The sequence below is a fragment of the Oncorhynchus nerka genome, linkage group LG10 (assembly GCF_034236695.1).
Source record: "Oncorhynchus nerka isolate Pitt River linkage group LG10, Oner_Uvic_2.0, whole genome shotgun sequence".
Classification (NCBI taxonomy): domain Eukaryota; kingdom Metazoa; phylum Chordata; class Actinopteri; order Salmoniformes; family Salmonidae; genus Oncorhynchus; species Oncorhynchus nerka.
In genome coordinates, this window is record NC_088405.1 from 66,480,976 (window position 1) to 66,503,986 (window position 23,011).

The window sequence follows — 23,011 nt, forward strand, 5'->3', positions numbered from 1 at the left end:
CTTAGCTTAGTGATGAGCTTTGTGGGCACTATGGTGTTGAACGCTGAGCTGTAGTCAATGAACAGCATTGTCACATTGGTGTTCCTTTTGTCCAGGTGGGAAAGGGCAGTGTGGAGTGCGATTTAGATTGTGTCAGCTGTGGATCTGTTGGGGCGGTATGCAAATTGGAGTGGGTCTAGGATTTCCGGGATGAGGGTGTTGAAGTGATCCATGACCAGCCTTTCAAAGCACTTTATGGCTACAGGGTGGTAGTCATCTAGGCAGGTTACCTTCACTTTCTTGGGTACAGAGACTATGGTGGTCTGCTTGAAACATGTAGGTATTCCAGACTGGGTCAGGGAGAGGTTGAAAATGTCAGTGAAGACACTTGCCAGCGGCCTTGTGAATGTTGACCAGTTTAATTAAAGGTCTAGCTCACATCGGCTACAGAGAGCGTGATCACACAGTCATCCGGAACAGCTGGTGCTCTCATGCATGCTTAGGTGTTGCTTGTCTTGAAGCGAAGGTAAAAGGCATTTAGCTCATCTGGAAGACTTGCATCCCTTTGTAGTCCCTAATAGTTTTCAAGCCCTGCCACATCCGACGAGCATCAGAGCTTGTGTAGTAGGATTCAATCTTAGTCCTGTATTTACGCTTTGCCTGTTTGATGAATTGTCTGAGGGCATAGCGAGATTTCTAATAAGCGTCCGGATGAGTGTCCCACTCCTTGAAGGCGGCAGCTCTAGCCTTTAGCTTGGTTGCTGTAATCCATCGCTTCTGGTTGGGATGTGTACGTACGGTCACTGTGGGGACAATGTCGTTAATGCACTTATTGATGAAGCCTGTGACTGAGGTGGTATACTCCTCAATGCCATTGTATGAATCCTGGAACATATTCCAGTCTCTGATGAGCAAAACAGTCCTGTAGCGTAGCATCCACGTTTTCTGACCACTTCCATATTTGAGCGAGTCATTGGTACTTCCTGCTTTAGTTTTTGCTTGTAAGCCGGAATCAGGAGGATGGAATTATGGTCCGATTTTCCAAATGGAGGGCGATGGAGAGCTTTGTATGCATCTCTGTGTGTGGGGTAAAGGTGGTCTAGAGTTTGTTTTTCCTCTGGTTGCACAACGGATTTGAGTTTGACTTCATTAAAGTCCCCGGCCACTAGGAGCGCCGCTTCTGGATGAGCATTTTCTTGTTTGGTTATGGCCTTATAGAGTTGGTTGAGTGCAGTTTTAGTGCCAGGGTCGGTTTGTGGTGGTAAATAGACGGCTACGAGAAATATAGATGAAAACTCTCTTGTGTGGTCGACAGCTTATCAGGAGGTACTCTACCTCAGGCGAGCAATACCTCGAGACTAACATAATATTCAGAAAACAATGTTCCGTTCATTTCATAGAAGTGCCTGAATGTAAAAATATAAATAACACAGAAAAATACCAACATACATTTCATTCATGAAATACATAAACTGTAGTTTGTTGCATTGAGTGGGAGTAAGTGAAGTTTTCAAACAAACAGTCTAAATCTGGTAGTTTCAAGTTTTGTAGGATTTTACAGGACACAAACCTCAGCTGTGTCCTTTATCCAAACCCAGATAGCTTTAACTAGTTAATTAATTATGTTGTCATAAAATCAATACCCACCTTGCTCTCAGATCTCAATAAATGTGGAGAGGGTAAGGGGAATGTCAACTCTGAAGAGATCTTTCTTGCCAGCTAAGCTCTGTCATTTTCGTCAGTCCTACTCCCCATTATTTTTTTATTTAACCTTTATTTAACTAGGCAAGTCAGTTAAGAACAAATTCTTATTGTACAATGACGGCCTACCCCGGTCAAACCCTCCCCTAACCCAGACGACGCTGGGCCAATTGTGTGCCGCCCTTTGGGACACCCGATCATGGCCGGTTGCGATACAGCCTGGGATCAAACCAGGGTCTGTAGTGACGCCTCTAGCACTGAGATGCAGTGCCTTAAACTGCAGCACCACTCAGGAGCCTATGTGTTTGATGAAAAATGTACTTATGTCAATAAAAATGTGCAGGGAATAACATAAATGAAAGGAGGTGTGCAATTTAGTATCTCTGTTACACAGTAGTAGCAGACTGTCAGACTGAGGCTGACTTGCAAGATGTTTTTGCGACAGTTGAAGTAAACCAGCTAGCCATAGCCTACAACATGGAATCTTTGGAATACCATGAACTTGGTCAGGTATGCCATTTGTTTTAAAATACAGTGATTTAATTGATATTTGCCACTGTACTGTGGCTTGCAAAAGTATTCACCCCCCTTGGCATTTTTCCTATTGTGTTGCCTTACAACCTGGAATTAATATTTATTTGGGGGGGGTTATCATTTGATTTACACAACATGCTTACCACTTTTACGATGCAAAATATTTTTTATTGTGAAACAAACAAAAAATAAGACAACAAAACCCCGCCCCCCCCCAAGTCAATACTGTGTGGAGCCACCTTTTGAAGCAATTACAGCTGCAAGTCTCTTGGAGTATGTCTCTATAAGCTTGGCACATCTAGCCACTGGGATTTGTGCCCAATCTTCAAGGCAAAACTGCTCCAGCTCCTTCCAGTTGGATGGGTTCCGCTGGTGTACAGCAATCTTTAAGTCATACCACAGATTCTCAAGTGGATTGAGGTCTGGGCTTTGAATAGGCCATTCCAAGACATGTAAATGTTTCCCCTTAAACCACTTGAGTGTTGCTTTAGCAGAATGCTTAGGGTCATTGTCCTGCTGGAAGGTGAACCTCTGTCCCAGTCTCAAATCTCTGGAAGACTGAAACAGGTTTCCCTCAAGAATTTCCCTGTATTTAGCGCCATCCATCATTCCTTCAATTCTGACCAGTTTCCCAGTCCCTGCTGATGAAAAGCATCCCCACAGCATGATGCTGCCACCACCATGCTTCACTGTGGGGATGATGTTGGGTTTGTGCCAGTCATAGCGTTTTCCTTGATGGCCAAAAAGCTCAATTTTAGTCTCATCTGACCAGAGCACTTTCTTCCATATGTTTGGGGAGTCTCCTACATGCCATTTGGCGAACACCAAACGTGTTTGCTTATTTTTTTCTTTAAGCAATGGCTTTTTTCTAGCCACTCTTCCATAGAGCGTACGATGTAAAGTTGTGCTATGGACAGATACTGCAATCTCTGCTGTGGAGCTTTGCAGCTCCTTCAGGGTTATCTTTGGTCTCTTTGTTGCCTCTCTGATTAATGCCTTCCTTGCCTGGTCCGTGAGTTTTGGTGGGCGGCCCTCTCTTGGCAGGTTTGTTGTGGTGCCATATTCTTTCCATTTTTTAATAATGGATTTAATGGTGCTCTGTTGGATGTTCAAAGTTTCTGATATTTCTTTATAACTCAACCCTGATCTGTACTTCTCCCCAACTTTGACCCTGTCCTGTTTGGAGAGCTCCTTGGTCTTCATGGTACCGCTTGCTTGGTGGTGCCCCTTGCTTAGTGGTTGTCACGCCCTGGTCTAAGTATTTTGTGTTTTCTTCATGTATTGGGTCAGGCCAGGGTGTGGCATAGAGTTTTTGTATTGTGGTGTGTTTTGTCTTGGGATTTTGGAATGTGTGTATAGTGGGATTGTAGCTTAGTGGGGTGTTCTAGGAGAGTCTATGGCTGTCTGAAGTGGTTCTCAATCAGAGGCAGGTGTTTACCGTTGTCTCTGATTGGGAACCATATTTAGGCAGCCATATTCTTTGGTTGTATTGTGGGTGATTGTCCTGTGTGTCTTGATGTCCTGGTTAGAGGTTAGTAGACACTTGTATAGGCTGTTTTCGGTTTTCGTTTTGTAGTGTTAGTGTTTTGTTGTGTGTTACGTTTGTTTATTAAAGATGAATCACAATAGACACGCTGCAGTTTGGTCCGACTCTCCTTCACCATTAGAAAGCCGTTACAGTGGTGTTGCAGACTCTGGGGCCTTTCAGAACAGGTGTATATATACTGAGATCATGTGACAGATCATGTGTCACATATTGCATCCAGGTGGACTTTATTTAACTAATTATGTGACTTCTGAGGGTAATAGGTTGCACCAGATCTTATTTAGGGGCTTCATATCAAAGTTGGTGAGGAAAACATGCACGTATCACTTTTCCATTGTTTTTTATTTTTTGAAACAAGTAATTTTTTTCATTTCACTTCACCAATTTGGACTATTTTGTGTGTGTCCATTACATGAAATACAAATCCATTTAAATTACAGGTTGTAACAAAATAGGAAAACCCAAGGGGGATGGAAACTTTTGTATCTGCTGTTAAATCAGTGACTGAATCAGACATTATTAAGATTAATTTGTAATACTACGGTAATATCCTCCTCACTGTAGCGATACTACGGCTCTCGACCCGAGATCTGCGGTGGTCTAAAGACCAGTGCATTATGCATGTCACCATCCACCCCAATACCCCAGAACACTTTTGACGCACTTCGACAAGTTCATCACCAAAATGTATCTCGCTATTGTCTATACACTGCAACTCAATATTGTTACTTCCTAATGCCTGATCCTATTTGGCAATTCATTTTCATAACTGATGTTGTAACTGAGTAATTTAACAATATAAATCAAAATACCTGAGCCCCTAATAGACTTTTTGTAAATGCATTACTATTCAATTCCAAACTGCACTCAGTGTCAGAAGTCAGGATTGATCTATTGGTTGATTGGTTATTTCCATCAATGCATCAGTGTCTACCATCATGGGTGCTACTATGCTGTTCTGTAGGTACTCTGGTTGTGGGCTGGTGGTTCCTGAGAAGCTACAAGGCTGTAATGTGCTGGATCTGGACAGTGACTCTGACAGATACCGCTTCATCCTCATTTAGCTAGTGAGCCAGACTGGCCATGCCCTCAGTACTGACAGGACAGCAGGACTGGTAGGCCTACAGTCACACAAGACATTTACACTGTTCCCCCACAATTTCCTATCTAATATGTTATTACAAAAGCAACTCTGACAGTCATGTACATTTTGCAGGGCTAGATGCCGAAACTGGATGGGACAGGCATACAGAATGGCTCCCTGGATGTCCTGGTGTAAAGCTGTTCCTTCGTTCTGCACCCTCAGGCTTGCTTTCTGCTGGGGATCTATTTGAGTGTCTTACTGAAGCAGATCACACACAACACATATCCAGTGACACTCCCTCCTCTCCATCTCCTTTCAGCTAATAGTATGTTAAGGGAAAGGCCTTATCTATTTACCATTTATTCACTGATTGACTCACAGATTAATTCATCACTGATTGGTGACCTAATTAGTTCCCAGATACCCAGATACTGACTGATGTCTCTGCCTCCTTCCTGTAGGTCAAACTGTGCCATGTGTCTGTATCCTGACAAAAAGGCTGTTCTCAGGGAGGCCTTCAGAGTGCTCGAAGTAACCTTCACACTCTCTGGTGGTCAGCCAATATTTCAGTAGCATCCAGCATGCCGCACCAAAAAATATAAAATATTGATTAAGTAGTGGTGCTCAAAATTGGAAACGTGTTTTATAAAGCTATTTGATTTACAAAGTGGCATCATTTTCATTAACCATTTGCTTTTCCTCATTTATCTTTGGTGGTATGTGAAAATATTGTTACGCAACCCGCAGTGTGAAATCAGATACTCTATCGCCATCTGCTGGACAATCTTTTTAAACTTTTGTTTATGGGAGTATGGTTTGATTTGCCTTCACAACATTGTAAAACATTGTAAAACATATATTTTTGTGAAGATTAGGGCCAAAATAAATGACCCAAATAAAACAATATTTGTTCTATGATTTCCAATTCAATTGTAAAAGAGTTTTCCATGCATATCACAAAAATAATATAATAGTTCTTAATACTGTATATTCCCTGATCATGTGATCTTCCTACGATAATATAGTATTTTGTCTCTTGAGCCATCTTTTCAGGACTCTGATAATTCTTGTCAAATCGTATGTATTTACAGGAGTGTACAAAACTTTAAGAACACCTTCCTGATATATTGAGTTGGATTTAACAAGTAACATCTATAAGGGATCATAGCTTTCACCTGGATTCACATGGTCAGTCTGTCACAGAAAGAGCAGTTCATAATATTTTATGCGCTCAGTGAATATTCCAGCTAGTGTGTTCTGGAACATTTGAAACATGACCCAGTTCTCCGAGGTAGAAGCCTTGATTTATGAGTAACAATTGACAGAGCTGAAAGTATAATGTATTCTATCTGACAGGAACAATTATGACAGAAGTGGGACTATAGCACATGTTAAAGAGCCTTTATTCCACCAATGCCACACTCTATGATGTTGAGCCAATACGAGACCCAATAACACACTGTCCTAGATACATTAAATTATCAACAACATAGCAGTGGTGGGGGGGTGGAGTTGGTTGGGAATTGTTAATCTAATGTAATGTTTTCTGTGTGTTGTAACAGGAGAAGGTTTAAGTGGTGCCCTCTACTGGCGAGACCTGGTCTTTCTAGTACCCGAGGTGGGCTTCAGTACTACATACCTGATCACAGTTTTGCCTCGGAAGGGCTGTATTTGGGGTTCCTGCTTGATTCCTACAGACAGACATAGAGGTCAAAGTGTGTTTTGACCTCTAAGAGCGTTGGACTAGTAACCGGAAGGTTGCAAGTTCAAATCCCCGAGCTGACAAGGTACAAATCTGTCGTTCTGCCCCTGAACAGGCAGTTAACCCACTGTTCCTGGGCCGTCATTGAAAATAAGAATTTGTTCTTAACTGACTTGCCTAGTTAAAAAAAAAAGTGGATGCAGAAATGGCAGCCATGCTTCAGCATTCCTGATTCTCCTGACTTCTCCATCCAAAGCTCAGGCAAAACTGCACCAAGACCTAAATGTGGCCCCCAGGTAAACACTCTAGTATCTCACCTGAGGGGCTATCCAAAAACTATCATGCATTTGTATATTTTTCCACCACGCTACATATAGACCATACCATTATGTGATACATTGCATATAGAGAAAGACAAAGCAATTCTAGTCAGAAATTCTTATCAGTGTAATTAATAAATCCTCATACATTTATCCTATGGTCTTGTATCTGGAAGGACTTCTCTGTTATGAAGTAGCATAGTACAGTACTGTTCAGCACCTTTACACAACTCAGAAGGTCACAGCATCAATTTGAGCAGGAGGCTGTCCACACAGCTCAGCCCACTCAGTGTCTTAAAAGCCCTACTGTCGAATAGATAGATATATGCATTAATCTGCAAGCACCCGTAGCTAAATCTCTCTCTCTCTTTCGCTGGGCTTCTTCTTCTTCTTTGATATCATGGCGGTCCGCAACCAATCGTTTAAGTGCATGCCCCCCCCCCCCCCTACTGTGCGGGAATGTACGATCAATCATTATCTGCCCAATTTTTTTATAATAATAATAATCACTACTAACTCCCCCCCTCCCCCAAAAACTCCCCAACCCCCCTACCCCATTAAACCTGATCTACACTCCACCCTTAGGATTGTTCAGCATCTCAACAAACATTTCAACAGTAACATCTGTTACCCCAATACCTCTTTTGCCACCTTACCAATAAAAGCTATGATGTCAACTTTATTAATTATCAAAGTGTCCTTTGACACCACACATTCATGAGTGTAATATTTCTGAACAGGCCTCCAAACAATGCCAGGACCAGCAGAAACACCAGCCCCGACATTAGGTCCACTTACTACAGGAGCTGCCATGGAAGCTCCATCATTTCACACTGTAGTTCCACCAATCTGTTTTACGGGCTCTGCATACGATACATCATGACTAATTCTATATCTCAGAGCCTCTCTCTGCATCTGGCATCCACCAAATGCAGCACTATGTTCCCCCCAACAATTACAAAACTTAATCTTCACATTGCTCCCACATTCACCGTAATCATGTTCCCCTCCACACTTGGCACATCTTGTCCTTCCTTTATAAAGAACAGCTACATATCCCATTCTTTGCCATTTAAAACACCACAATAGGGATGGGGCAAATTCTCTGACATTGAAAGTAAGGAATCCTATCTGTACTTTCCCAGGCATAACCTTGTCAACCCTCAGCAGCACTGTTAGGCTTCCACTTCTTTGACCTCCTTTCCTACTGATCAACCTTTTGGCCTCAATCACTCTTCCTCCGATCACATTTTCTTTAATATAATCTGTGGACATAGATATTGGGATTCCCAGTGATGACTCCCTTCAATCTAGCATAAGCACCAGGGGCATGGCTTTTAATCTTCTTCCCATTAAGCTTTTCCATTTTCACAATCTTCTCTTGCTGAGCCTGGCAACCACAAAATATTAACAATCTACCATTTACACTGAACCAAGCTAATTTCACTTCACCTACCTCTTTCTTTACTGCATTATATCGTCCTCAGATAGGGTGTAAGTGAGGCCCTGTGGTCTCATCAAACACTATCACCACTTTCCACTCCAACACATATTACTCTTGCGTCCTACCTTGGCCCTCTTTATGCTTCTTTACTAGACACTCCACTGCTTTCTGTATCATGATCTCTCTACTTCCTATGTCTTTCCACTGCCGGCCATTCCTTGACCCTCATCCTCCCGCTCCATACCATCAGAACTGACACTCATATTGTTCGAATTCCAGCACAGCTGTTGCTTCACCAACTTTATCTCAATTTCCTCCATTTCGTCCTCACTACTCGCCACCATTTCCAGCCCAATGAAAACCTCTCACAGTGGCTCCTCTGGCTCCTCTTCTTCTTTAACGTTTTATGGCAGACGACACCTATTGGTTTATTGCCGCCTCCTACTGTACCAGCTATTGAAACAAAACAAAAATAATATATTCCATTGTGGGTCTCTCTAAGTGCTTTTCGGAGCTGCCACGTTAAAGCCCCTTCCTACTTCAAAGCCAGAAAATGATGACACAACCAATTGAACAGTGATACTGTTTTTTTTCATGAAAATTAATACAATTTACATACCAGTGAATTCGTTACCAACATTTTGTCTTTGTTGTGATCTGCAAATATGTCACATGTGGGCTCTGTTAAGTTGTTAAAAAATAGAAACGGATTATGAGTTTGGTCCCTAACCTTACGCCACACATTTAGGGCATTTAACATGTATTCTAACAAATACACAAATCATATCATGGCTGTCTCTCTCTCTGGGAAAAATAAAAGTATTATATTCTGCTCTATTCATTAATAACACACATAATATTACCCCTATTTATAGTCATTTGTAATCACACAAGACACAAATATGTTAAAACCTTTAATAGTGAAGCTGACATGTTGCCTAAATCAGAATAGTTGGTTTGAAATGATTGTTTTCGAATTGGAAGAAATGGAAATGGAAACTATTCAACATTGCAGAACTGAAAGTTGTTTATTGTGTCATTCTAAAGCTAGATCCGTGACGTAAATGCAGTCCAACAAGGCAGTACAACTCGAAAACAGAAAAGCGATCGTGTTACGGTAACAACTCCGTAGGTTTTTTCACGGTCTTTGCCTAATGTTTTCCTCCATGCCTGCATTTCCCATGGCGCCCGCTATCGCGCTGAATAACTGGGGGACATCTTAACTGTTATTTTACTTGGCTATAACTCGTTTTTTAGCTTAGGTTTTAATTTATTTTCGTTGCATTCTCAACCGGCCATGACCGTGGAGCAGAATGTCCTCCAACAGCATTCGCAGAAGGTATGTCTACATAGTGGCAATGTTTTTCTCCGTCTGCTTGCTAGCAAATCTGGCAGGGAAAGATAGCTAGCTAGCTTATCAAATCAAATGTAATTGGTCGCGTACACATATTTTGGAGATGTTTATCGCGGGTGTAGCGAAATGCTTATGTTATGCTCCTAGCGCCAACCTAACAATTCCAACAAATCCCAAAAGTAAAACGAAAGGAATGAACAATATAGAAGTATTAGAACGAGCAATGTCAAAGTCTAGGATGTAAGGATATAACAATGTATATACGATGTATATGCTGGTGTGTAGACACGTTATGGGCAGTAGTTATAGTAATAGAAAAGGTGTGTAAAAGGTGTTATATTGCTAGGATAGGCCTCGACTAGAATAGTATATAACTTATGAAGTAGGTAAAATAGTATGTAAACATTATTAAAGTTAATTGTTGTTTTCCAAGTGTGGCGTCAGATCGTTGGATCTTTTCTCAATCGAGTGATCTTTTAGTATTTACAAACATGCATCGTTAAATAATCCCCTTCTCAAACAAATCATGAGGCCAGATTTGCTAACGTATCTAACTAGCTAACGTTGGCTAGCTTGGTACATTGCCAACAAGTTAGCTAGCGCGCTAAAGTTACAGGTAGCCCCACTAACGTAACTTTACAAACAGTGACACGCCTATTTGAGGGGAACAGTTACCCTTGCTGGGTAGCTAGCTAATGTCGTCAATTTAACATAACCAAGGTCGTTACTGGTTGCCTAAATGTTAGCTAGGTCAATTTCAGACAGTTTTAGGCCAGTGTGATCTTCTCGTCTTGTGGGGTAGCTAGCTAACGTTAACCAGCTAAGACGTTAGAAACCGCTTGTTAGAAATCATTGGGTTAGTTGACTGTTGATGGGTTATAAGATAACAAGTCACTGTTGGTTTCGTCATACAAGTCAGCCACACTTGACCCAGCACATGATCTGTCTGTGTGCCTGAGCTGGTTTGCTAATGTTACTAAAATTACTGTTGTGATATGTTTGTTTACGTGCTGTGACTGCCAGGCAGGAGTGGCAACGATGAGTCTGAATGCAACTGCATTACTGTAAGCTTGCTGAGAGGCAGTGTGTTGGCTCATTTTGACCGGTTACGTTGACGAATATATATTTGACAAACACGTATCTAGTACAACTATGCAGATAGCTATGAATCATTGTTGTGATTTCAAAATGGTATACACATCATAGCCACACCACAATCTGATTTGGGGGAAATAGTCCAACATTACTTCCTCGTTTTAATTAAGTTGTTATAGGTCAGAGTGAGTCATTGGTTCGGTTGTTCACAAACATTAGCTATATGAAGCAAACGATACATTGATTTAGTGAGCTGGCTGCTGACAGTATAGTCCTCATACCATAGCAGCTGTTTACTTAACTCAATTCTTTAGGTAAGATGGCTACCTAACTGCTTTATTACACAGTCATGGGATTTGTCTGAGGGTGTTACTATCCCGCAGATTACCATCCAGCACCACATCCTTTGATTGGTGTTGATGATATGATTTGGCAATATACATTTTCACAATTCCTGACATTTAATCAGAGTAAAAATTCCCTGTCTTAGGTCAGTTAGGATCACCACTTTGTTTTAAGAATGTCAGAATAATAGTAGAGAAGGATTTATTTAAGATTTTATTTCTTTCATCACATTCCCAGTAGTATTTGGCAGCATTGCCTTTAAATTGTTTAACTTGGGTCAAACGTTTCGGGTAGCATTCCACAAGGTTCTGCAAGATTCCCTGCAGCAAAGCACCCCCACAAGATGATGCTGCCACCCCCGTGCTTCACGGTTGGGATGGTGTTCTAAGGCTTGTAGGCCTCCCCTTTTTTCCTCCAAACATAACAATGGTCATTATGGCCAAACAGTTCTATTTTTGTTTCATCAGACCAGAGGACATTTCTCCACAAAGTACAATCTTTTTCCCCATGTGCAGTTACAAACCGCAGTCTGGCTTTTTTATGTCGGTTTTGGAGCAGTGGCTTCTTCCTTGCTGAGCAGACTTTCAGGTTATGTCGATATAGGACACGTTTTTACTGTGGATATAGATACTTTTGTACCTGTTTCCTTCTGCATCTTCACAAGGTCCTTTGCTGTTTTTCTGGGATTGATTTGCACTTTTCGATCACCAAAGTACGTACATCTCTAGGAGACAGAACGCGTCTCCTTCCTCAGCGGTATGACGGCTGCGTGGTCCCATGGTGTTTATACTAGAAGTCGACCGATTAATCGGAATGGCCGATTTATTGGGGCCGATTTCAAGTTTTCATAACAGTCGGAAATCGGTATTTTTGGGCGCCGACTTAAAAATAAATATATATATAAATAAATATATATATTTTTAATACCTTTTATTTAACTAGGCAAGATTGGATCCCCCAAGCCGACAAGGTGAAAATCTGTCGTTCTGCCCCTGAACGAGGCAGTTAACCCACCGTTCCTAGGCCGTCATTGAAAATAAGAATGTTCTTAACTGACTTGCCTAGTTAAATAAAGGTGTAAAAAAATCTCCAAAATCGGTGTCCAAAAATACAGATTTCCGATTGTTATGAAAGCTTGAAATCGGCCCTAATTAATCGGTCGACCTCTAGTATGCACGTCAGCTTTGACATCGGTTTTGCACATTGGCGTTAAACTAGGCATCGGACCAATACCGATGTTGGCATTTTTAGATAATATTGTCCGATATGTTCACTGATATATTGTGCATCCCTAGTTATGTTATTGAGTTATATTACGCCATATACAGTGCAGTTTGAAAGTATTGAGACCCTTTTCCACATTTAGTTACGTTACAGCCTTATTCTAACATTTATTAAATAATTCCCCCCCCCATAATGACAACGCAAAAACAGGTTTTTAGAAATCTCTGCAAATTTTATTTAAAAAATACCAAATACCTTGATTTGCGTAAGTATTCAGACCCTTTACTATGAGACTCGAAATTGAGCTCGGGTGCATCCTGTTTCCATTGATCACCCTTGAGATGTTTCTACAACTTGATTGGAGTCCACCTGTGGTAAATTCAATTGATTGGACATGATTTGGAAAGGCATACACCTGTCTATATAAGGTTGACAGCGCAGAGTTGACAGCGCATGTCAGAGCAAAAACCAAGCCATGAGGTTGAAGGAATTGTCCGAGACAGGGTTGTGTCTGCACATATATGGGGAAGGGTACCAAAACATTTATGCAGCATTGAAGGTCCCCAAGAATACAGTGGCCTCCATCATTCTTAAATGGAAGTTTGGAACCACCAAGACTACCAAGACCCTGCTAAACCGAGCAATCGGGGGAAATGGCTTTGGTCAGGGAGTTGACCAAGAACCTGATGGTCACTCTGGCAGAGTTCCTCTGTGGAGATGGGAGAACCTTCCAGAAGGACAACCATCTGCACTACTCCACCAATCAGGCCTTTATGGTAGAGTGGCCAGACAGAAACTACTCGAACCCAAAGGACTCTCGGACCATAAGAAACAAGACTCTCTGGTCTGATGAAACCAAGTTTGAACTCTTTGACCTGAATGCCAAGTGTCACGTATGGAGGAAACCTGGCACCATCCCTACGGTGAAGCATGGTGGTGGCAGCATCATGCTGTGGAGATGTTTTTCAGCTGCAAGGACTGGGAGACTAAGGGTCTGAATACTTTGGTATTTTTAATGAATTCGCTAACATTTCTAAAAACCTGTTTTTTGCTTTGTCATTATGAGTTATTGTGTGTAGAATGCCCTGTGAAATAAACCTAGGTAGTAACACACAGGATGTAATTTTTTTTCTACTTCCGGGTTGGAGCGAGCGGTCGCATTCGCACTTCGGCCCGCAGGTAGTATAACTTTTCATTACATTTCATTACATTTCACTATAGCACAACGGTTTGATTTGTCTAATCTTAGCAATTTCTTCTTAGCTAGCTACATAGCCGTCTTTGTATCAAAGATAATTGCGTAATTATCGTATTTCGTCGTCCTAACGTAGTCTACACTGCTATCTGCCCAGCAGCTAGCCAGCTAGCTAACGTCCACCGTCTACCGAATAGCAGCACTGTAAAAACTATTACACTCAACTGAACGACTTGATTAGTGTAGTGTTAGCTAGCTACGTAGTTGTCTTTGCTGTCTTCGTATCCAAGATAATTGTGTAGCTTAGAGTGTGTAGTCTTAGAGTGATTATCTTAATTTACCGAGGTTAGCTAGCCAGCTATTTGTCGTCCTTAACGTAGGAGACACTGCTAGCTAGCCAACAGCTAGCCAACGTCTACCGAATAGAACTTCCTCACTCAACAACCCGGTCGCATTCCGCTTCGCTCCACAGGTAGTATCACATTTTCATTTCATTTCATTACAGTACAACGGTTTGATTTGTTTGATCGTAGCTAGCTACATAGCTAGCTACATAGCCGTCTTTGTATCAAAGATAATTGTGTAGTCTAGAGCGATTTTTCTAGGTTAGCTAGCCAGCTATTGTCGTTCTTTTAACGCAACGTAACGTAATCAACACTGCTAGCTAGCCAGCTAGCCCCCGAATAGCAGCACTGTAGAAACTATCACACTCAACGGAACGACTTGATTAGTGTAGTGTCAACAACGCAGCCACTGCCAGCTAGCCTACTTCAGCAGTACTGTATCATTTTAGTCAATAAGATTCTTGCTACGTAAGCTTAACTTTCTGAACATTCGAGACGTGTAGTCCACTTGTCATTCCAATCTCCTTTGCATTAGCGTAGCCTCTTCTGTAGCCTGTCAACTATGTGTCTGTCTATCCCTGTTCTCTCCTCTGCACAGACCATACAAACGCTCCACACCGCGTGGCCGCGGCCACCCTAATCTGGTGGTCCCAGCGCGCACGACCCACGTGGAGTTCCAGGTCTCCGGTAGCCTCTGGAACTGCCGATCTGCGGCCAACAAGGCAGAGTTCATCTCAGCCTATGCCTCCCTCCAGTCCCTCGACTTCTTGGCACTGACGGAAACATGGATCACCACAGATAACACTGCTACTCCTACTGCTCTCTCTTCGTCAGCCCACGTGTTCTCGCACACCCCGAGAGCTTCTGGTCAGCGGGGTGGTGGCACCGGGATCCTCATCTCTCCCAAGTGGTCATTCTCTCTTTCTCCCCTTACCCATCTGTCTATCGCCTCCTTTGAATTCCATGCTGTCACAGTTACCAGCCCTTTCAAGCTTAACATCCTTATCATTTATCGCCCTCCAGGTTCCCTCGGAGAGTTCATCAATGAGCTTGATGCCTTGATAAGCTCCTTTCCTGAGGACGGCTCACCTCTCACAGTTCTGGGCGACTTTAACCTCCCCACGTCTACCTTTGACTCATTCCTCTCTGCCTCCTTCTTTCCACTCCTCTCCTCTTTTGACCTCACCCTCTCACCTTCCCCCCCTACTCACAAGGCAGGCAATACGCATCTTTACTAGATGCTGTTCTTCCACTAACCTCATTGCAACTCCCCTCCAAGTCTCCGACCACTACCCTGTATCCTTTTCCCTCTCGCTCTCATCCAACACTTCCCACACTGCCCCTACTCGGATGGTATCGCGCCGTCCCAACCTTCGCTCTCTCTTCCCTCTGCTCAAACCTTCTCCAACCTATCTCCTGATTCTGCCTCCTCAACCCTCCTCTCCTCCCTTTCTGCATCCTTTGACTCTCTATGTCCCCTATCCTCCAGGCCGGCTCGGTCCTCCCCTCCCGCTCCGTGGCTCGACGACTCATTGCGAGCTCACAGAACAAGGCTCCGGGCAGCCGAGCGGAAATGGAGGAAAACTCGCCTCCCTGCGGACCTGGCATCCTTTCACTCCCTCCTCTCTACATTTTCCTCTTCTGTCTCTGCTGCTAAAGCCACTTTCTTCCACTCTAAATTCCAAGCATCTGCCTCTAACCCTAGGAAGCTCTTTGCCACCTTCTCCTCCCTCCTGAATCCTCCTCCCCCTCCCCCTCCTCCCTCTCTGCAGATGACTTCGTCAACCATTTTGAAAAGAAGGTCGACGACATCCGATCCTCGTTTGCTAAGTCAAACGACACCGCTGGTTCTGCTCACACTGCCCTACCCTGTGCTCTGACCTCTTTCTCCCCTCTCTCTCCAGATGAAATCTTGCGTCTTGTGACGGCCGGCCGCCCAACAACCTGCCCGCTTGACCCTATCCCTCCTCTCTTCTCCAGACCATTTCCGGAGACCTTCTCCTTACCTCACCTCGCTCATCAACTCATCCCTGACCGCTGGCTACGTGCCTTCCGTCTTCAAGAGAGCGAGAGTTGCACCCCTTCTGAAAAACCTACACTCGATCCCTCCGATGTCAACAACTACAGACCAGTATCCCTTCTTTCTTTTCTCTCCAAAACTCTTGAACGTGCCGTCCTTGGCCAGCTCTCCCGCTATCTCTCTCAGAATGACCTTCTTGATCCAAATCAGTCAGGTTTCAAGACTAGTCATTCAACTGAGACTGCTCTTCTCTGTATCACGGAGGCGCTCCGCACTGCTAAAGCTAACTCTCTCTCCTCTGCTCTCATCCTTCTAGACCTATCGGCTGCCTTCGATACTGTGAACCATCAGATCCTCCTCTCCACCCTCTCCGAGTTGGGCATCTCCGGCGCGGCCCACGCTTGGATTGCGTCCTACCTGACAGGTCGCTCCTACCAGGTGGCGTGGCGAGAATCTGTCTCCTCACCACGCGCTCTCACCACTGGCGTCCCCAGGGCTCTGTTCTAGGCCCTCTCCTATTCTCGCTATACACCAAGTCACTTGGCTCTGTCATAACCTCACATGGTCTCTCCTATCATTGCTATGCAGACGACACACAATTAATCTTCTCCTTTCCCCTTCTGATGACCAGGTGGCGAATCGCATCTCTGCATGTCTGGCAGACATATCAGTGTGGATGACGGATCACCACCTCAAGCTGAACCTCGGCAAGACGGAGCTGCTCTTCCTCCCGGGGAAGGACTGCCCGTTCCATGATCTCGCCATCACGGTTGACAACTCCATTGTGTCCTCCTCCCAGAGCGCTAAGAACCTTGGCGTGATCCTGGACAACACCCTGTCGTTCTCAACTAACATCAAGGCGGTGGCCCGTTCCTGTAGGTTCATGCTCTACAACATCCGCAGAGTACGACCCTGCCTCACACAGGAAGCGGCGCAGGTCCTAATCCAGGCACTTGTCATCTCCCGTCTGGATTACTGCAACTCGCTGTTGGCTGGGCTCTCTGCCTGTGCCATTAAACCCCTACAACTCATCCAGAACGCCGCAGCCCGTCTGGTGTTCAACCTTCCCAAATTTCTCTCACGTCACCCCGCTCCTCCGCTCCCTCCACTGGCTTCCAGTTGAAGCTCGCATCCGCTACAAGACCATGGTGCTTGCCTACGGAGCTGTGAGGGGAACGGCACCTCAGTACCTCCAGGCTCTGATCAGGCCCTACACCCAAACAAGGGCACTGCGTTCATCCACCTCTGGCCTGCTCGCCTCCCTACCACTGAGGAAGTACAGCTCCCGCTCAGCCCAGTCAAAACTGTTCGCTGCTCTGGCCCCCCAATGGTGGAACAAACTCCCTCACAACGCCAGGACAGCGGAGTCAATCACCACCTTCCGGAGACACCTGAAACCCCACCTCTTTAAGGAATACCTAGGATAGGATAAAGTAATCCTTCTCACCCCCCCTTAAAAGATTTAGATGCACTATTGTAAAGTGGCTGTTCCACTGGATGTCATAAGGTGAACGCACCAATTTGTAAGTCGCTCTGGATAAGAGCGTCTGCTAAATGACTTAAATGTAAATGTAATATGCCAATGTTTTGACTGATTTCATGCCTCGTTGCATGTAGGCCTAAGTTCACTCATATAGGATACAGGATATGTAAACTTCTTGGTGTTGTAACACTTTGGAATGCAGAATGCTCATTCCTTTAATATGTCGTAAAGCCTCAGTGGACTCTCGCAGGCAGCCAGGCCCGTTGTGCTGGTGTCATTCACTGGCACTGACCTCCTTGTAAGGGGAAACTTTGTGCGACAGACACTCTAGACTTGCCACATGCGGATGAGTTGAGGTGTGTATGGGTCAGCTTCCAAACAACTGTCAGGGTAGAGGGGGCCTGACCCCTCTCTCCCCTCTGACCCTCTGTTGGGTTCTGCCTGCTTGTAGCTAGCCTATATAGCTAGTACATTCATAAACATGACTAAACTAAAATGCACTTTCTACAGGACAGTTGTTCTTTCTCAACAATCTCTGTGAAGTGCTTCAGTCTGCTAAAGTAGTTGGTTAATACTTTGAAACAGAGGTGCCCCAGTCAGGGCCAGGGCCAAAACACTTTCACTTTGAACCCCCTGTCAAATATCTGGAGGTAGTCGCCAAGGAGCTGTGGGACAGTGGACACAAGTGGAGCAGTAGTTAGCATCCTGCACCCATATTTATTCACCCATGTTTATTTTGTGGCAAACATGGGGCTTCCATGATGTTATCTTTGCAGCACACAGCCACTTGTAGCAGTGCACTTAATGTTCTAGCCTCTATGGCTGCTGTCCTAGGGCCTAGTAAAGTGGCCTCAGGTCCTGGCAGTAAGTGCTCTCCGTCATTGTTTGGAGTGTTGGAGTGCACTCGACCAGGGTGTGTAATGCACTGGCTCATTGTTTAATGGACACAGCCATTTGTGTGGGTGGTAAGCCCTTGCACCCCAGCTGGGGTTGACATGCGCCAGCAGGGCAGACATGAGTGCACAGTGCAGTCTTGTCCTCTCCACCAGCTAATGCCTGTCTGTCTGGTGGCCTGCATGGATTCGGTAAAACATTGTAGTTTTCTTGCAATACATCCCCCACCGCAGCTTACCTAGCTTGGTTCAGTTAAGATTGTCAGACATTTTGTGCTCTTGCTGATTATGTGTTGTCCCGCTAATGAATTGATGAAGAGTGACGTGTGTCCTGTCATGTTCTCATCTGCCTCTCTCTCTCGCTCTCTGCCTCTCGCTCTCTCTGCCTCTCGCTCTCTCTGCCTCTCGCTCTCTCTGCCTCTCGCTCTCTCTGCCTCTCGCTCTCTCTGCCTCTCGCTCTCTCTGCCTCTCGCTCTCTCTGCCTCTCGCTCTCTCTGCCTCTCGCTCTCTCTGCCTCTCTCTCTCTCTGCCTCTCTCTCTCTCTGCCTCTCTCTCTCTCTGCCTCTCTCTCTCTCTGCCTCTCTCTCTCTGCCTCTCTCTCTCTCTGCCTCTCTCTCTCTCTGCCTCTCTCTCTCTCTGCCTCTCTCTCTCTGCCTCTCTCTCTCTCTGCCTCTCGCTCTCTCTCTCTGTCTCTCTCTCTCTCTCTGTCTCTCTCTCTCTCTCTCTCTCTCTCTCTCTCTCTCTCTCTCTCTGTCTCTCTCTCTCTCTCTCTCTCTCTCTCTCTCTCTCTCTCTCTCTCTCTCTCTCTCTCTCTCTCTCTGCCCTCTCTCTCTCTCTCTGCCTCTCTCTCTCTCTCTCTCTCTCTCTGCCTCTCTGCCTCTCTCTCTCTCTCTGCCTCTCTCTCTCTGCCTCTCTCTGTCTCTCTCTCTGCCTCTCTCTCTCTCTCTCTCTCTCTGCCTCTCTCTCTCTCCTCTGCCTCTCTCTCTCTGCTCTCTCTCTCTGCCTCTCTCTCTCTCTCTCTCTCTGCCCTCTCTCTCTCTCTCTCTCTGCCCTCTCTCTCTCTCTCTCTCTCTGCTCTCTCTCTCTCTCTGCTCTCTCTCTCTCTCTCTCTCTCTCTCTGCCTCTCTCTCTCTCTGCCTCTCTCTCTCTCTCTATGCCTCTCTCTCTCTCTGCCTCTCTCTCTCTCTCTCTCTGCCTCTCTCTCTCTCTGCCTCTCTCTCTCTGCTCTCTCTCTCTCTGCCTCTCTCTCTCTCTGCCTCTCTCTCTCTCTGCTCTCTCTCTCTCTCTCTGCCTCTCTCTCTCTCTGCCTCTCTCTCTCTCTGCCTCTCTCTCTCTCTGCCTCTCTCTCTCTCTGCCCTCTCTCTCTCTCTGCCTCTCTCTCTCTCTGCCTCTCTCTCTCTCTGCCTCTCTCTCTCTCTCTCTCTCTCTCTCTGCCTCTCTCTCTCTGCTCTCTCTCTCTCTCTGCCTCTCTCTCTCTGCTCTCTCTCTCTCTCTGCCTCTCTCTCTCTCTCTCTGCCTCTCTCTGCTCTCTCTGCCTCTCTCTCTCTCTCTGCCTCTCTCTCTCTCTCTCTCTCTCTCTCTCTCCCTCTCTCTCTCTCTCTCTGCCTCACCCTTTCTCTCTCTGCCTCTCTCTCTGATGACCTGTGTGTCTCCTGACAGCATCAGCAGACTCTACTGAACCAGCTGAGGGAGGTCACAGGCACCACAGACGTACAGCTACTTCAGCAGGCCCTGCAGGTAACAAACACAGAGGCCCTGCGGTGCGGATGCGGTGATGTTAGTGACTCACACATCTCCTCGGCCTAATTCACCTCTTTTTAAATCTCTCAATTTGCAATGTTTGATCGTGTTGATATTTAGTCTGACACAAGGTTGTTTAAAATAGTCAATCTTTCCCCTAGCTGATACTGATTTTCAGGGATGCATTTCTAAATGGTGTGACATGGTTTAAAATGTTACTGTTTAGTGTTTATGTTCTAAAATCTCCAGTGGGAGTTCTGCACATTTATTTATAATCAACCAATTCATCAGCCCATAAGCTTTATTGACCACCCAGAAGAGTCTACATGTCAACCCGTCTCTGACTGTCTAGCTGTACCCGTGCTGTCCCTGCAGGTCAGTCATGGAGACCTGGCGGAGGCGGTGGCCTTTCTGACGGAGAAGAAGGCCAAGGTGCCCCAGCAGGATGAGGCCACCTACTACCAGACCACCCAGGTGGGCAACGACAGATACATCAGCGTTGGCAGCCAGGCAGACACCAGTGAGTACCTACCTCACCCAGCGCTGCCCGGGGCAGGCCCTAGCCAGGGAGATACTAGTGAGTACCACTACCTACCTCATCTCATGTGTATGCATAAGAAAAGATCTGTAGGCCTCAAGCCTGAATGTACTGAATGTTTAACACTACTGTCTCCACTGATTCTATCATATTTTTCCAGTTCCCTTTCATTTTGGTATTGAAGCTCTAAGTGAGCAGTTAACGTAGAATTAAGGTCTGAGTGGGATGTCTGTTAGCAGGATGCCTCCTGCCTCTCATGCAAGACAAGGGCTTATTTTGTTGAAATTACATGGTGTCATTTCAGGGGAATTTTCTGAGATGGGCACGGGAATTCCTGCAGAGGCATATCCTTCTCTGTTCAGGACCACCAGAGAAGGTCATATATCCTGACACGCCCCTTAGACTTTAATGCAGGAGTGGCCTGATTTAATGAACTTACACGCTTCCTCGGATACATGTCAAATAAGGAAAACAACCTAGTTAACCCAGTCTAAGGGGTATAGAGTAGTCTGGGGGAGGGGAAAACCTTGGTGCTCCATTTACTACTCTGATGACTAACCTTCATCTTTTTATAGGCTTTTCTAACATTAAAGGCTACTGTACACTTAGGCTCTCCTCTTCCCTTTGTCTTTTTACGCGGTGATGAAAAGGATATTGTCGGTTTGCCCTTCCCCTGACACTTATGTGAGAGGGATTATTAAGTCAGTAAGGCCTGAATCTTAACTTGTAATGTGTTCACTTAACTCAATTTCAGCATAGAATTGGGACTTGTATGTATGTAAGTGCATTAGCGTTCAAAAGTTTGGGGTCACTTATAAATGTCCACATTTTTTGCCCATTAAAATAACATCACATTAATCTGAAATACAGTGTAGACATTGTTAATGTTGTAAATGATTCGTAGCTGGAAATAGCAGATTATTTTTAATGGAATATCTACATAGGCGTACAGAGGGCCATTTATCAGCAACCATCACTCCTGTGTTCCAATGGCACATTGTTAGCTAATCCAAGTTTTATCATTTTAAAAGCCTAATTGATCATAAGAAAACCCTTTTTGCAATTATGTTAGCACTGCTGAAAACTGTTGTGCTGATTTAAAGAAGAAATAAAACTGGCCCTCTTTCGACTAGTTGAGTATCTGGAGCATCAGCATTTGTGGGTTCGATTACGGGCTCAAAATGGCCAGAAACAAAGACCTTTCTTCTGAAACTCACCAGTCTATTCTTGTTCTGAGAAATTAAGGCCATTCCAAGCGAGAAATTGCCAAGAAACTGAAGATCTCGTACAACGAGATCGTTTGAGAAACAGACGGCTCACAACTCCTCAACTGACAGCTTAATTAAATAGTATCAGCAAAACACCAGTCTCAACGTCAACAGTGAAGAGATGACTCCGGAATGCTGGCCTTGGCAGAGTTCCTCTGTCCATTGTCTGCATTATTTTGCCCATCTAATCTTTTCTTTTAATTGGCCAGTCTGAGATATGGCTTTTTCTTTGCAATTCTGCCTAGAAGGCCAGCATGTCGGAGTCGCCTCTGCGCTGTTGACATTGAGACTGGTGTTTTGCGGGTACTATTTAATGAAGCTGCCAGTGAGGTGTCTTTCTCAAACTAGACACTCTAATGTACTTGTCCTCTTGCTCAGTTGTGCACTGGGGCCTCCCACCCTTTCTATTCTGGTTAGAGCCAGTTTGTGCTGTTCTGTGAAGGGAGTAGTACACAGTAGAGGTCGACCGATTATGATTTTTTCAACGCTGATACCGATTATTGGAGGACCCAAAAAGCCGATACCGATTAATCGGCAGATTTAAAATGTTAATTTTTAAATGTATTTGTAATAATGACAATTACAACAATACTGAATTAACATTTATTTTAACTTTAATAAAATACATCAATAAAATCAATTTAGCCTCAAGTAGATAATGAAACATGTTCAATTTGGTTTAAATAATGAAATAATAATTTCAGTTCCTTGCTCAGAACATGAGAACATATGAAAGCTGGTGGTTCCTTTTAACATGAGTCTTCAATATTCCCAGGTGAGAAGTTTTAGTTTGTAGTTATTATAGGACTATTTCCCTCTATACCATTTGTATTTCATTAACCTTTGACGATTGGATGTTCTTATAGGCACTTTAGTATTGCCAGTGTAACAGTATAGCTGCCGTCCCTCTCCTCGCTCCTCCCTGGGCTCGAACCAACAACACAATGGCAACAGCCACCACATCAAAGCAGCATTACCCATGCAGAGCAAGGGAAACAACCACCCCAAGGCTCGGAGTGAGTGAAGTTTGAAACGCTATTAGCGCGCGCTAACTAGCCAGCCATTTCACTTCGGTCACAACAGCCTCATCTCAGGAGTTGATAGGTTTGAAGTCATAAACAGCGCAATGCTTGACGCACAACGAAGAGCTGCTGGCAAAACGCACAAAAGTGCTGTTTGAATTCATGTTTACGTGCCTGCTT

General features: G+C 44.6%; 1 protein-coding gene and 1 long non-coding RNA gene across 7 annotated transcripts in view; both read left to right on the top strand.

The window, feature by feature from the left end:
• Window positions 1–3,710: 3,710 nt before the first annotated feature.
• On the top strand, window positions 3,711–5,755 carry LOC115136476 (uncharacterized). 2 transcript variants are annotated; one of them, XR_010464793.1, is made up of 4 exons: window positions 3,711–3,745; window positions 4,725–4,875; window positions 4,977–5,169; window positions 5,306–5,755. It is a non-coding gene; the product is annotated as an uncharacterized LOC115136476 (long non-coding RNA). The 2 variants fall into 2 exon arrangements; XR_003864632.2 differs by having other exon boundaries at window positions 4,977–5,755.
• A 3,642-nt stretch (window positions 5,756–9,397) lies between these two features.
• Window positions 9,398–23,011, top strand: part of usp25 (ubiquitin specific peptidase 25) — a 50,321-nt gene continuing 36,707 nt past the window's right edge. For 4 of the 5 annotated variants that reach the window (XM_029671040.2, XM_029671042.2, XM_029671043.2 and 1 more), the window contains exons 1-3: window positions 9,398–9,649; window positions 19,923–20,000; window positions 20,379–20,580. In XM_029671040.2, coding sequence (XP_029526900.1) covers window positions 9,608–9,649; window positions 19,923–20,000; window positions 20,379–20,580 — 322 coding nt within the window. In that variant the 5' untranslated portion in view covers window positions 9,398–9,607. The remainder of the gene's footprint in view (window positions 9,650–19,922; window positions 20,001–20,378; window positions 20,581–23,011) is intronic. The other variant, XM_029671044.2, reaches the window with a different exon arrangement.